Source organism: Lutra lutra, chromosome 5 (genome assembly GCF_902655055.1).
Source record: "Lutra lutra chromosome 5, mLutLut1.2, whole genome shotgun sequence".
NCBI lineage: Eukaryota > Metazoa > Chordata > Mammalia > Carnivora > Mustelidae > Lutra > Lutra lutra.
In genome coordinates, this window is record NC_062282.1 from 97,998,048 (window position 1) to 98,013,506 (window position 15,459).

Sequence of the window (15,459 nt, forward strand, 5' to 3'; positions counted from 1 at the left end):
TCTGTTGACAGGTCTTTTAATTCCCACTGACTAGATATGTCTGTAGTTATCTCTGAAAATAATGTAGTTACGGCTGAAGAGTTATTTCCACGTGGACTCCACAATTTTCTTTTTTACCCATACTTTTTTCTCCTCCTTCCCCCTGCAAAAGTCCTTGTTTCCACCAAGTTCAGTATCATTCCAACCTCATTTTTCTTTCATGTTCAGAAAACTGAAGTATCATAACTCAAAGAGATTAGTCTTTATAGGGAAAAGTGCAATATATTGAAAATAATGTGATATTTTAGGCACGACTTCTGTTTATATGTTACAATGAAAGGCAAGATGGAAATGTATACCCTCTCAAAATGCCTATATTGAGGGGTGCCTGGGAGGCTCAGTCCCTTAAACATCTGCCTTCTGCTCAGGTCATGATCCAGAATACATCCCTGCTCAGTGGCAGAGTCTGCTTCTCCCTCTCCCTCCCTGTTCTCCCTGCCCCCCTCCCCACCGGCTTGTGTTTTCTCTCAAATAAACAAACAAATAATGTCTTTTAAAAAAATGTACTGAAAATTCTTTGTCTCCATTATAATATTTTCTGGTCTTAATATTTCCCATTACAATTAAAATTCTGCAATAGTGAAAAAGATTACATAAATAATTGTAAATTCATAACAGCTACCCATTCGTTGGTGCATTCTATATACTAGGCACTGTGCCTACCATGTTTATCTGTATTATTCATTTAGTCCTTATTGCATTCATAATTATTCCCATTTTACAGATGAAGAAACTGAAGTTTAAGCTAATTAACGTGTCCAGGAATATACTCAGTAAGTAGCAAAGCCAAGGTTAAATCTGAGGTCTCTTTGGCTTTAAATGTGTGCTTTTAATAATTGCACTACTGTTGATTGAGCAGGTGTGTTCCAGAGTGAAGGAACCTGGCCTGGTTTTTGGCTTTGTTTTAGTTTTTTTAGCTATATCATCTTAGCCAGCATTTGTTGGGGTTTTGCCAGGAGAACTTAAGACGTTTAAACGTCAGGATATTAACCATTATGGACATAGGTATGAATGTGCTTACACAGGTTATCTCAGACAAGGACTGGGATTTGTTAGGGTTTTGCCCACCAGATTTTACCTTTTTTTTTTTTCCCCCCATTTGAAATAATGAGAGTGGTTGTTTCAGACAGAAATAAAGTTCTGATTCAGCAACAGCTAATCGACAAACATCTTGATTTAATATTGACCCACGCCTCGCATATACACTTTCTTTTCTGTGTATTTGTAGGACATTTTAAAAGGTAAATGGCAGTTTTTCATGTACTTCCAAGCTACTTCCATCGGTAATAAAATACTTGGCTTGGGCCGTCTGTGGAGTCCCAGAATTTCAGCTTCAACTTTCCATTCGTCCCCGCCAGGCACTGACTCTGAAATATCTTGTTTTATGGAGACCGCCTCCAAAAGGTGCAGCTGTGTGCTGGTTTCGTCTTGCACTTTGTAGCGGTGTTGGCAGTGTTACGTGTGAGGAATGCCACCATCTCCCACACAACACTGGGGCCCGAGGACTGTTCGGGCCTGTCCATGTTCATGGTTTGGGAAGGGTCTGAGTTTGGAGAGAAGGCTCTCTGCTCTTCCATGTGGTTGGTCGTTACCAGGGTTAGGGTTGAGAAATAGAACTAATGGAAAACACAGCATCTGATGTGTCATCAGAAATTTTTTCTGCAACTAGGGACACCTAATTCATTGGTGTTCCTATCAGTGTTGAAGATTGGTTCCTCTTTTGAAACAATACGTGTCTTGGCTTCCCCACTTCTAGACCCTTCTGCTGTTCTTTCTTGTCTTCTTTCTCCTTAAGTTTATATTAATTTCTATTGATGAAACCTGATCCCACTAAGAAAAACACTGGTCTTGGACAGGGGCGCCTGGGTGGCTCATTTGGGTAAGCGTCCGACTCTTGATTTCAGCTCAGGTCATGATCTCAGGGTGGTGGGACCAGGCCTTGGGTGGAGCCCCGTGTTGGACCCCGCACTCAGTGGGGAGTCTGCTTCTCTCCTCCCTCTCCTTGTGTCCCTTCTCTCTCCTCCTCCTCCTCTCTCTCTAAAATAAATAAATCTTTTTAAAAAAATGACAGAAACTGGTGTTGGACTATAGTAGGCGAATCTGTGTATTCATCCAGATTCTTAAGAGCACACTTGGCTCTCCAGGTGTACACACTGGCTACAGCAGGCTTCAAAGCCAAAAAGCTCTTCTCGTTCACGTACAAAAAATTTGTCTGGAAGACGAAATCCAGTAAGAATGTATATATAAACTTCATGATGAACATGGTGTGTCATTTTGTGTTTTGTACGATAGCCACCATATATGATCTGTATATTCTGTATTTTTTTTTTATTCCACTGTCTTAGTTTATTGACGTGTATGATGTGGGTGCTTTATCATGAACCATTCAAAGAACAACTTGCCAAATTTGGTAGTGCCTAACAATTGTAATTTCCTGCTGGAATTTCTTAAAATGGGATGTAATGGAAAAGGGAATATTAGCCTTCTGTACTTAATAAAATTAGAGGAATAGTTGATTTTAGGATTGTTGAAATAATTAATATTTTGCTTTAGAATAGTTTTTAGATTTTGGTTTCAATGGATCCTGTTGCCTAAAGTAGAAAATGCGAACTTTAAAGACTTCTTGGGTAGGACTTCATGGTCCCTATGTTTAAATATTTGAAAGGGGAAATGGATTGAATCACAGATTTTGTACTGGAGAATAGGAAATCCCTGAATTGTTATTTAAAAAAACAAGGTCTTTCCTTTTAAAATTTCTCCTTTAAAAAGCTCCCATTGCAAAACCTTAATCAGCTATAATGATTCAGACATTTGAGTAATACAGCTTTTATCAGTATTAAAAACTCAGTGGGAAATTCACAGACCTATCACAAGAAGTGTACCTGTACCCTCTCTGTGTACTTCTAGCTTGCTTCTCTGTATTCTGGGGTGCTCTGGGAAAAGTCCCAGTGTTGTTGTAGGTACCTGATGGCTAGCATGGTGCTTTTCCAACACTCCATGTAAGTTTATTTTTTCTTTATTTTTTCTTTTTTTTTTTTTTAGAGAGAGAGGGGTGGGGGGCTGCCTGGGGCTGGGGGGAGAGAATGAATCTCAAATACATTCCATGCCCAGTGCAGAGCCTGAGGTGTGGGGCTCGATCTCATAACCCTGAGATCATGAGTTGGACACTTAACCAACTGAGTCACCCAGGTGCCCCTTGAGTTCTTGAGTGAAATACATGATATTTTGTAGCTTGGGATACTGAAGGTAAACTACCATTTTTTTGCCACAGAAACATTTGAGAGGACTGGGAAAGGAGGTTTTCCTTTTTTCCTTTTTTCTTCCTCAAGCCAAAGGGAACAAATAGAGAGGTAGAAACCCCTTTTCTATGTAGTATTTGCCAGCCCAGTCATAAAACAACTGCTGGGTGCATATTTCAGTCGCAATTAGGTGAAATCTTTAATTATCAGTTAATTTAACTTTCAAATTCGCCTGCAGAAATGATGGTGTTGATAAGATTCTGGAAGGAGATAAACCTTTATTAAGTAATTCCATTTTTAGTTGCCAACTTTAAAGATTTTTTTTTTTTTTTAACTAAAAAAAAAAGAGAGAAAAGGCCTGCGTAGTTTCTGAGGGCGGGAACAGAGGAACGGGGCATATTAGTTGGACGAGCGTTGAGTGGCCCCGTGGGTGTGTATATTTATTGGTTAATCTTTAGCTATTTGTGTCTTGGCGTGTGCTAAGTTAAGCCCCGTAAGTTTGAGAAGGCTGAGGAGAGACATTACAGTGAATTCTGACTAATATTTCTCCACCCCATTTCTCGACCCTTGTTTTCCTCTGTTACATCTGCTGATGGGACGATACATGCCAGTTTGTTCAGTGTAGAAGGCATTTATGGGGGAGGACAATTTTTGTGAGCTGATAATCTTCTAAGGCAAAAGGTTTATCAGTTTATCAGGGGAAATGAAATAATATGCTCTTTCATTTTGCAGTTGATCCTTATATTACAATGCTTTGAATGAAAAAGACTACATGAAACTTGGAAGATGTTTTTATTTTCAGTGCTTTTCAGATACACTTCACATTATGACATTTAGAGATTTGGGGGATGACATTACTGGTTCTTTTTTGGGGGGGGTTACCCACCTAAATTTGCTTATCACAATAGCATGTCCTAAAATGTAGTGCCAACCCAAAAACAATGACTAGCTCCATTCCTGGATTTTCTGATTCCAGGGGTTGGTGGTCGTACCTGGGGCTCTGTGTTCCTAGCAAGCAGTCCAGGTGCTCCATAGACTTGGGCAGGTACAGGGAGTCCAGGGGAGATGGAGTTCCCACTCAGCTGTCGGCATCATGGCTGTCTGGAAAGTCTGGCATTTCTGTCCCTCCCTTATGAAGTCCATAACGTGTTTTGGTGACGTTGCAGTTGAACAAAGTCACCGGGAAGCTGTGACAGACTTTTCGTGCCCTGAGCTCAGGTGTCGATGAGCCCGACACCCAAAAGCCCTGTCCCCTTGGATGGCTTTATGGTGGGGTCTTAGTAGCCCGGAGCCAGCTCAGGACTCTCTTATTTGCTCTTGACAGAGTCTAGCCTCGCTCAGGCTGCAGGACTGCACTCTGATGCTGTGGCCACTAGCACACACAGCTTTTTAGGTTTAAAGCGGTAAGAGAATTCCTTTGCTAAGCTGCGGTGGCTACATTTCTTGTGCTCCATAGCCACATGTGGCTAGTTGACTAGTCACTGCTTTTTTGGGAGAGCACAGCTAATAGGGCATTTCCGTCCTCACAGAGAGCTCTAGTGCACAGTACTGCTGTGGGGTTTTCTTCCCTCCTCTAGCTCTTCTTTTATCCTGTTGACATAGGGGGCAAGATCACATGCGTCTGTTTCTCCCAGGGCATACTGCTGTGCAGAAGGCTCTTAAACCACAGGGTTTAGGGTTTGTAAAGTGACATAAATCATGCTTCATTCTCTGAGGTTGACTTTTGTATCGTGACTCTTCTTCTGTGATGACTCAGTATTAGGAAGATAGGCTTCATTCAGGCTTTCGTTCACTGAAACAAAATTTAAAATATTTCATCTTTCTTAAATTATATAAACTGCTAATTCCTAGATAGGCTTGCACAGGAATGAACCTGGAGTGTCGAAAACGTTCTGTATTGGTGGCTAATGAGAAGTTCACACCTGCAGATATTTTTATAGAGACACTCCTTTAGGTGTATTTTGCAGCTTGTGAGAAGAGTGAGGTGAATATATTTAGCTCCCTCTTCTGGTGTATTACGAGATGAATATTTTTACTTAAAATGGCTTTATGGATTTTTGGAGTGAGACTACAGTTATAAATGTGAAGCTGAAGACCATTATTTGTGCCATCCAATTAGTTTCTTCTTGTATCATTGCAATTGGTAAAACACGGAGAGAAAGCATGGAAAAACTGTTGTGAAAGCGTCACATTTCTTAAGATATTAATTGACCAAACACGTGTCAGCAAACAAAGGCTTGGGTGGCAGGTACACAGGGGCTTAATGTGAACATCAGGGGGCTGGTGATCATTTGCAAGTGCCCTGTGTCTAAATATTTTAAAGTTATAAATCATATTCATGACCTATTGAGTCAAATCTGTCCCATTCTCCTACCTGTACAGTTATTCCTTCATAATGAATTGAATTTGGGTTTCTTGGGTTCCAGGTTCTGCCCCAGAGTGTGGTGGTGTTGGGTGGGGGCGGGGGGGAATGGACCACCACCCTGCGCCCCCGTCCCCCCCAGCCCAAGCCAGGTGCCTCAGGCCCAGGGGCAACTCCCAAGGGAGTTTCTGCCCTGGGGAGGATGGACCTGGGTTAGAGGCCCTGAGAGGCCAGTTGGGCAGGGAATTCCTGGGTTCTAGCTAGGTACTCCGAGTGTGTCCTAGGGAAGAAGCAGGCCTGTCCGCTGGGCCCCCAAACCTTAAGGTACAGAAAGAGGCCCGGCTGCAAGAGGGCTCGAGAGAGAAGCCTTCTTAAGTGCAGGGCCCAGCACCGGGCCCGGTCTTGCTCAGGCCTGAGTTTGCCAGTGTCAGAACTACATTGTTTTGTATTTAAATTCTCTTCTTTGCCGTCTCATGCATTTGATTACCCCAATTCAGTATAATCGTAGGATTTTGTTTATTTGCAGCTTTGGCTCTTCCAGATCTCGCTGAGCAGTTTGCGCCTCCCGACATTGCTCCGCCTCTTCTCGTGAAGCTCCTGGAAGCCATTGAAAAGAAAGGTAATCAGCTGGTAGAGGGGCTCTCTTACCTTGTTATATTCTTATTTCATGGGTGTTGTGATTTACATTTGTCTGTTGGGCATTCATTAAATACATTTCTCGCTCCTTGTGCTAGACACATGAGCTCTTTGTTGCCGTGCAGTGGGGAAATAATCTTGGTCTGATTCCTAACCCCATGTTACCATGTACTTGCTGTGTGGAAACTATTAAATTCTCCATAATTTAATAAATATAATTAACTTGCTCTTTAGGGGCCAGATGACTTTGCCAAAGTTATTGACATGCCAGCTAAGATTAATAAGTAGGAGTTCACTTCCAAGAATATTTGGTACACATCTAGAATAGATATGGGATGGAAGCTGGAATGTCTTTCTGGCAGCAGGCTCACAGGTTCTCCAGAGAGCTGTGTTTTGCATGCTCAGTCTGTTTTGTGTCTTAGGTCTGGAATGTTCAACTCTATACAGAACACAGAGCTCCAGCAACCCGGCCGAATTGCGACAGCTTCTTGATTGTGGTGAGTGTCATGGAACTGGAAAGACAGATGGGAAGCATGGCTCTTACCTTTCGGTCTCAGGTAAAGCACCAAAAACTGGAACGTAACCGTGCAGTGTTCTAAGTTTGAAGGAAGTTCAGAAATCACACCCAGTTCCTTCTGCCCTATTAAGGTAACAGTGCAAACCAGCCCGGAACTTTGATGTTTGTCTCCTGAGTTGGGGTGTGTGTGTGTGCCTGCCTGCCTGCAGGCGTGTGGTCTGACCTCACGGCAAAGAGCCTTTGGGTCCTGCAGGAGTTGCTGAGGAGAGGAACACCCCCTTGGGATTTCGTTGGCTCTGCATGTCGACCGTCTTTCTCTGATTGTGCCGTTGGCTACAGCTGATTCATCTGGATCAGCTTTAAAAATATTTATAAGTCTATGTCATTTAACAGAGGTCTCTTTCCATTTTCCTCTCCTTTTTTTTTTTAAAGATTTTATTTATTTATTTGACAGAGATCACAAGTAGGTAGAGCAGCAGGCAGGGAGAGAGGGGGAAGCAGGCTCCCCGCTGAGCAGAGAGCCCAATGTGGGGCTTGACCCGAGCCGAAGGCAGAGGTTTTTAACCCACTGAGCCACCCAGGTGCCCCCTCTCCTTTTCTTTACTGTCTCAGTCTTCTTTCCTTTCATGCTTCTTTGCTTTCTCATGCCATGTTTATAGTAAGTAATGCCATGATGCTGTTCTATTCAGTGCTGTGCTGAACTCTCCGGGAGGTAGGGGAAGCCTGGTTCATAGCATTTGCCCATTTCCACCGTGTAACTACGCCCACTGTGGTCAGTTTCAGGCTGCCAGCATGTTATCACCAAACTCCCAACTTGGAAAGAATTGAGCACAGGTGGCCCTTAGAGCAGGCCAGCTACGGTGCACCATTGGTTAAATGACATCAATTATTTCATCTTAGTGGTGCCTTCATTATTGGTTCCTTTCTTCTTTGCCAAATAGAATAAAACTACAAACGTGAATAAATTTACTGGCCATCATTCTGGCCAGTCATCTTCTGTAGCAACTTGTAAAATCTCTCAGATTCTTCATTGCCTCTCAGAATTTTTCTTTTGGAAAAATATTTCTCTGCTTCACATTCTTATAATTGAATTTGGACTTCTGAAACCAAAAGAATGAAACCTCATTCGGGAAGAAGCTCTTTTAAACAAGGTACTTGTTCAAAGAATGTAGTAAGTGAAAATGTGAAGTCGAGGCAGCTCATGACAATTTCTAGAAAAGAGGTTTCTGGGAAAAAAAGATTCTATCTCTATCAGTAAATAGTTTTACCTGAAATGCACCACCCAAATGTTTGAAGTTTGAAAAAAGTTTTTTTTTCAAACTTTCATTTTTATTTTGTGCATGAAGCCAGCCTCTCACATGTGCAGGGCATGGGCCCTGGCGGCTGGTCTCCTGCCTTCCCCCTAGAGCAGGCCAGGAGGAGCTGACTGGCAGAAAACTCAAGGTGAAACACATGTTCTTTCTTTCTCACAGCCTGACCAGAGTGGTAAGGAGACTGAATTTTGTCCTTAGCCAGTTGAACTTGAGATACATGTTTTGGTCAGAAAATTGGTCAGACTGAACAACAGTCACAGGAAATGTTTAGACATCAGAGACTGATGAGATGGGAGTTATTTGAGAAATAGCGGTTAAGCTTTTAAATGTGACTGAATACAAATGATGCACTTTAGCTTTAGAAAAAAACCTTCACATCACCTTTGAGATGGAATAAGTAACCAAAAATCACGTCAGCAATGTATTTTGATAGACAGCTTTTCCTCACCACTTGAGGTCAAAACCCATACGTAAAAAAATGGTTTCTTGTGGATTCTGTGTCATAAAAGTGAATTTTGTGAGCAGAATAAGATAGATTTAGGAGTGGGTCCTCTAGGACTCTAATAGCTTAAGGATTTTTCAGTACATAAAAATACTGTAATACCTTGGAGGAAGCTCAGGGATAAGCCACTTCACTTTAAAAAAAGAGAGAGAAAAGAGAATTCATGGCTTTTAACCAAGCTTGTGAATTACCAAGCATCCACCAAGGGTGGATGTGGATGTGGAGGACAGCATCCCACTTTTATTAGCACCCTCCTAAGTTATTTTGTTCATCTCCATATTGCCCATGTGATAGCAGTATTCCTCACCGCTGATGGCAAAGCTGGGATTTGCACCCAAATTAGTCTCACTCCAAAAGCCCTTACTCTTTTTTTTCTGCTGTATTGACCTAGAGTGAATTAGATCTTTGTTGTTCTCATTTGATTTTTCTCCTGATTTTTTTTTTTTTTTTTTTTTTGGTTTCTCCTGACCCGAAGCAGGCCTCCTTCTCTTTCAAAGTTCTCATTACAGGAAAGAGAAATTCTGTAACTATGGTGATAGATGCTAACTGGACTGACTGTGGTGATCATCTGTAACATACATAAATATCAAATCCTGTTGCTGTAATGATAGAGTTACATGTGAATTATACTCGCTTTTAAAAATGAGGCTTTTAGCAGCCTCGGCACACCTGCCCTTTACTCACTAGATGCCAATAGCATGGTCCCTGAATTTTAACAATCAAAAATTGTCCAGACATTGCCACATGTCTCCTGGGAGTCGGGGTTGGGGTCGGGGATGGGGCAATAAAATGGAAACCCCTAACTGAGAACTGCTGGCTTAGGTAGAGGTGAACCGGGGAGGGGACTCCATCCCTTTGGGAGGAGGGGTGACATACTGGCAAGCTTACTAGTTGACCTGTCTTGAGCAGACTCCATGCAAAGCTGGGGTTTAGAGGGTATAAACTCCTCCATTCTAGACCTAAAGTTTGTTTCGTATTGCCTAGCTATCCGCAGAAGTTATCACATGACAGATTTCCACAGCTCTTAGAAGAAGAGCTCATTAGGATAGTTTGGATGAAGAAAAGGAGACTTATAGAACAAAATTCAGGAACTCTAAGGAGCTTTAGAAGCTACATTTAAAAAATAATATACTATGTCATCAGCACTAGTGGATTTGACAAAGTGAGCTTATCCAAAGGCTAATCCCGAGACTCCAAATGAGATGATTTTGTTCAAAGGCTTAAGGCTCTTGGGAACATAGCTCTTGTGTTAGAGAAGGGCTTGGGTGAATTAACATTACCCTGAGGACCTGCTGTGGCTCAGTCCACAAACGTTTAGCAAGCACATCCTACGTGTTGGGCACGGAGAGGAGCAGGAAGAGCAGGGAAAAGCCACAGCTCGTGCCCTTGAGATAGTCTCAGTGTAGTAGAGAGACACCGGATTACTGCACTGTCTGGGAAGTGTCATGATAGAGACGGGGATCGTCAGCACTGCTTGAGAAGGCAGTAGAAACCCTGCCTGAGGGAGGGGCCTGTGAAGTAGTGAGCATATTAATGTGTGTTTGTTTTGGTTGTTTTTTACCATCACTGAAGTTTGTCCTATTCTGACAATACACAAATTAGGTAATAGTAATCTACCCCCCCCCCCCCCCCCCCCCCCGGGCAAAGAGATCTCCTAAATGAAGCATACAGGGTGTGAAGGCCCCGGGCCTAGCAGCTTGTCATGCGGTCAGTGGCTGTGGAGTGCTCGAGCGGTGCACACAGTTTTGGCTGACAGGCACACTGGTGGTTGCATTACTTCTCACGTGGGCCCTTTGTGCCCAGACCCAGTACTGCCTCCCCCAGCCTTATTGGGGATGCGATGTGTGCCGTTCGTTCTGTGGGGTACAACTCTGTGCCCCTCCACTCTCTGAGTTTAAGAATTCTCCTCTTTCAGCTCACCTCTGCGCATTCTCTACCAGAGGCACTTCCCTGAGCTTTATTGGTGTGTGGGATTGTTTTGTACGGTCTGCCTTGTGAGCGGGCCAGGTTTGGTGTATGATAACGATGTGTCCCACGAACTTCTGTGGCTTCACGTTGAACCCAGAGTAATATCTAGTATCACACCCCCTTTGGCCGTCCAGGATGCCACCTTTTCCTCCTCCGGCTCCCACACCTCGGAGGACTCCAGGCCTCCACATGATCCAGTCAGTCGCCAGGTTGTGTCAGTTCTTGACAATGTCTCCCACGTCTCCCGCATTATAATTCAAATTACCAGAAGTGTTCCCTTCACTTCCAGCAACTTTCTGTTCCAGCTGATTTTTAACACTAAAAAGAATAAAGCTGCTGAAAAATGTAGCATTTCGTTCGTCAGCTCACTTCTCCACTGAGTACACAAGTCTGCAGATAATCTTCAGGTTGGCCTTCACGTCACTGGAGTGCTTCCTTCAGCGGCAGCTGGATGCTTCTCCTCATGCAGAGATGCCCATGGCCCTTCCTGCCCAGGCATCCCCTCTCTCTGCTGGACACTGTGCCTTTTTGTATCCCGAGTGAGTTAGTCCGTTAGCATCACCCCATTATTGAATTGCCTGACCTCTTTTCTGGGTGAAGGATTTACTGGACAGATGTGTTCATCTTTCTTAGGAGCTAGTTCAGTGCCTTCAGGTTAGATTAGTTATATCCTAATTCGAGTACCCTGTCAGAATTAGGGAGAAAATGTTAAAAATATTTTTATGGCTATTTTTGAGATTGCTAAAATTCTGTGTATCTTACTGTTTGTTCAGTCACTCTGTTGAGCTAAATTGTATGACTTCTGAGATGCAGTATTTAGCAACTCAAAATTTAGGCAATCTCTGGATTTGCATTTCATGTTTTCCTGTTGAGGTTTTAGGAAGCATTTACTAAATGATTAGCCATCCCTAGACAGAGCCCTTCTCAGAGCAGAAACACCCTCCAGAAGGTATTTGGAAATATTCTGGGGGCTCCTTTAGTGTGCTAGGGCTGACATAAACAAAACTCCACAGACTGGTTGGCTTCACACGCAAACCTATTTTCCCCCTGTTCTTGAGAGTAGAAGACCCAGGTCCAGGCAGGTTTGGTTTCCTGTGAGGCCTCTCTCCTTGGCTTACTGATGGCCATCTTCTCACTGTGTCCTCACGAGGCATTCCCTCCATGCTTCTGCTCCTGGTGTCTCTTTGTGTGTCCACATCTCCTCTTCTTAAAAGGATACCAGCCAAGTTGGATCAGGGTCTAGCCCCAATGGCCTCATTTTAGCTAAACTTCTTAAAGGCCCTGTCTCCAAGTATATTCACCTTCTTAAAGGCCCTGTCTCCAAGTATATTCACCTTCAGAGACAGTGGGAGTTAGGGCTTCAACCTGTGACTTGTGGGGGACCTGATTCAGCTCAAAACGGGGACGTGATTTTCTTACTGTTGTTGCCTCACCGTCTGGGAACATGCCTGTGGCACGGGCAGAAGACATCATGCGAAATGCTTACCACTTAGGGGACAGACTTCCACAAAGAAAAAGTGGTCTGTTTGCAATGCCAGGAACAACCTCTGTGAGAAACACTGCTCATAAATACTCAAGAATTTTAGAGCTGTCCTCCTGTTGCTTCCTTTCCTGTGTCATGTTTATGTCAAACATTCAGAAAAATGGGCCCAACCAATATATACAGTGTCTGAAATCTTTTTAAAAATGTTTCTGTCACAGATGCCGCCTCCATGGACTTGGAAATGATCGATGTGCAAGTTTTGGGAGACGCTTTCAAACGCTATCTTATGGACTTACCGAATCCTGTCATTCCAGTAGCGGTTTACAATGAAATGATTTATTTAGCCCAAGGTTTGTTTTCTGTTCTGAAAACCTCAATGAGCATGTATTGAGATGTGCAGATGTATGTAAACTCTATTAAATGCAGCATATAAATAATAAATAAGTCACATATTCAGAAAAATGGGCCCAACCAATGTACACAGTGTCTGAAATCCTTTTTAAAATGTTTCTGTCACAGATATAAAGAGCGATGTTTTAGAAAACATTAGTAGGAATCTGCCCTCGCCCCGGCCCCCTCCCTCCCCATTAGCACCAATTCCCTCCCTTACCAGGGCATCCGATAGAAGACCCAGATTCTCATTTGCTTAGGAAGATTCTCTACATGTTGAAATGGCTAATTGTTAACCTTTTATCAGCATTAACAAAGTTCACTATGTCAGGGAAGGCCGCGGCGCTCCAAGTGCCATCTTCGGATTCGGGGAACCTGGGACCGGGACCCACTGACTGGGGATGTTCTTACCATTTTCCTCAAGTGGCCATTACAGAATGTGCTGAGGGACGAGGACTCTCATGCTGAGGAGCTAATGCTCAGTTAAAGTGCTTTGGGGACAGGAAATTGTGGTTCGTAACCTTCAAAGTCAAAACGTGTGATACTTATCTGATGCTCCTCTAAATCAGCCAATCACACTGGAAGCTGCTCAGTAGAGGGTGGATCTCTGCCAGCACAGCCTGATCCTCTGGTGGCTTCTTACACCAAGAGTTTCTTGCATTTCCATTTGACTTGAGAGCTCTACTTTCTCACAATGCCTTTTCCGATGAGAAGAACAAGTGTCCTGTTTCTGATGACTTCGTTTAAAGGGACTTGTTCTTCTTTAGCTAGAACAGAAACGTTCTAGGTGTTTAGTCACTGATATCTAGAAACAATCTGTTTTGTTTTGTTTTGTTTTTTTAAACTCTGTAGAAGTACAAAGCTCTGAGGACTACATCCAGCTGTTGAAGAAGCTCATTAGGGCACCTAACATACCTCATCAGTATTGGCTGACGCTTCAGTATTTGCTAAAACATTTCTTCAAGCTCTGTCAGACCTCCAGCAAGAATCTCCTGAGTGCGAGAGTGCTCTCTGAACTTTTCAGCCCTCTGCTTTTCAGATTCCCAGCAGCCAGGTAAGGTGAAAGAAGGAGAAGTGTGTAGTTTTGGGTGGTGGGGGAGGTCCTGAGCTGATGGATCATTCAACTTACTCCGAAGGTGCTCTCTCGCAGATGCACGCGCACCTTCCTACCAGACACAGTGACTTGAATGTGTATAAATGAACATGAGTTTGCTGTTTTGAAAACAAGTTTCTAATAAAACTCTCTTTTTTTGTAGCTCTGAGAATACTGAACACCTCATTAAAGTTATAGAAATTTTAATCTCAACGGAGTGGAATGAGCGACAGCCTGCACCAGGTAAGGCGTTTTGAACTTTTAAAATTCTGTCCTGGTTTGTTTTTTTAGAATGGTGGCTTTAGACCTTCTCTGAAGGAACGTACGTTTCTGGTAGAATTGTGATCCATAACGTGTCACCTTGCGATTTACAGAAAGAATGGCTGAGTGGTAGTGTATGCGGAAATTATATCTGGATTTCAGTATCTGGATTTTTCAGTGTCTGTGGATTTCAGTATCTGTGGATGGTCTTGGTTTTAGACGTGGGTTGTGGGGAGCTCTCTCCCGTCCCCTCAACTTTGATGCTTCCAGTTGTTGCATAAATTACGGAGCTCATTTTAGTTGTTGACATTCTTGTTTTTCTTTCTAATACTTATAAAGTAGGGGATTTATAATTACTATATAATTTGAAATATTTTGGAATGTGTGTTTTGGAAGGAGGTCTGCTGAGAAATGTCTGTCCAAATAAACATTTTCAAGAATGCAAGCAGTGTGAAACCAGGGTGTTCACCGGAGCAAGTTAGAGCAGGCCAGACACTTCTTTGAAAGCAGGCTGGCATTCGGTTAGCCATTTAACAAAGCAGGAAATGTAGACCACGTTAGCAGTGGATTTAATTTAAACTGATGTATTTTTCTTCTACTGTGGAAAGTCTAAACACTTTGCCTGTGTGCTTGTTAAAAATTAGCTAACAGAAGCTGGTCATTGGGAATAGTAGGGTCCAGTCAGTGAAGTGAAGTTTCAGGACCGGTGGAGATGTTGCTTATAGTCTTAATTTATGCCTAGAATTAAAATAAAACATCATGAATAAGATGTTAAGATAATAATTCTTTATTACCGGTAACTCATGCAGACTGCCCAGTTTATCTCTGTACTAACAGGCATGGGGTCCCCCCTGCGTTGAGCAGTGGGGAATTAGGTTGGGTTTTGTAGGTGTTACCCAGCGAGGCTCGGTGGGGTGTGGATTGCGCGACCGGACAGGTAACCACTCACAGTGCGCGTATTTGGAAGGGCTCCTGTGGACAGGACCAGGATACGGCATCCACAGGTAGGAGGGGCAGCAGAAGCAGTACATAAGGCACGAGTGGTTATGCTCCAAATGTTGCAGGTCACAGCAAGCAGGATGTTCAGCAGGGATACTCTGAATTGTAGGTGAATGGCATCAGAGAAGTCTGTCAACAGTGGCTGAGGACTTTAGTCCAGGGGGCGGCCCACAGGTTTCATGTCCTGTGACTGCTTGGTGCATTTGTTAATGGATTTGGGAACTCTGTGTTGGTGTTCACAGGCTACCTTCGGGCTCAACAGAAAAGATTCAATGGTAGATTAAAAGTACCCTGTGATAAGGGGACAGGGGGCAGGTGTGAAACATGACACTTTAGTCCTTTATTGACTGCTCCCCCCACACCCCACCCCAGACTAAATACAAGAGTGGAGAAAGAAGTGTAGTAACAACAAAAGAGTAGTAGTAGTACTACTTTTTTGTTGTAGTAGTAGTAGTAGTATTTTTTTGAGTACTACTAGTACGTAGTAGTATGACTAGTACTAGTAGTACGACTGCACTACTTCTTTTGAGTACAAAAGAAGAGTAGTAACAACAAAATGGGCCCCTGGGCCAAAGGGCGGAGCCCTGCCTCCCACTTTCTGGTGGCCGGTGTGGAGGTCTGTCTCAGACTAGGGACAGCTGAGCACCGCATGCAGTA

General features: G+C 43.2%; 1 protein-coding gene across 1 annotated transcript in view; it reads left to right on the forward strand.

Annotated features, from left to right (window-relative positions):
• PIK3R1 (phosphoinositide-3-kinase regulatory subunit 1) overlaps positions 1-15,459 on the forward strand; it is an 85,879-nt gene that overhangs the window by 51,846 nt on the left and 18,574 nt on the right. Inside the window, exons 3-7 of the mRNA XM_047729251.1 lie at positions 6,167-6,259; positions 6,699-6,773; positions 12,278-12,409; positions 13,302-13,503; positions 13,706-13,785. Coding sequence (XP_047585207.1) covers positions 6,167-6,259; positions 6,699-6,773; positions 12,278-12,409; positions 13,302-13,503; positions 13,706-13,785 — 582 coding nt within the window. The remainder of the gene's footprint in view (positions 1-6,166; positions 6,260-6,698; positions 6,774-12,277; positions 12,410-13,301; positions 13,504-13,705; positions 13,786-15,459) is intronic.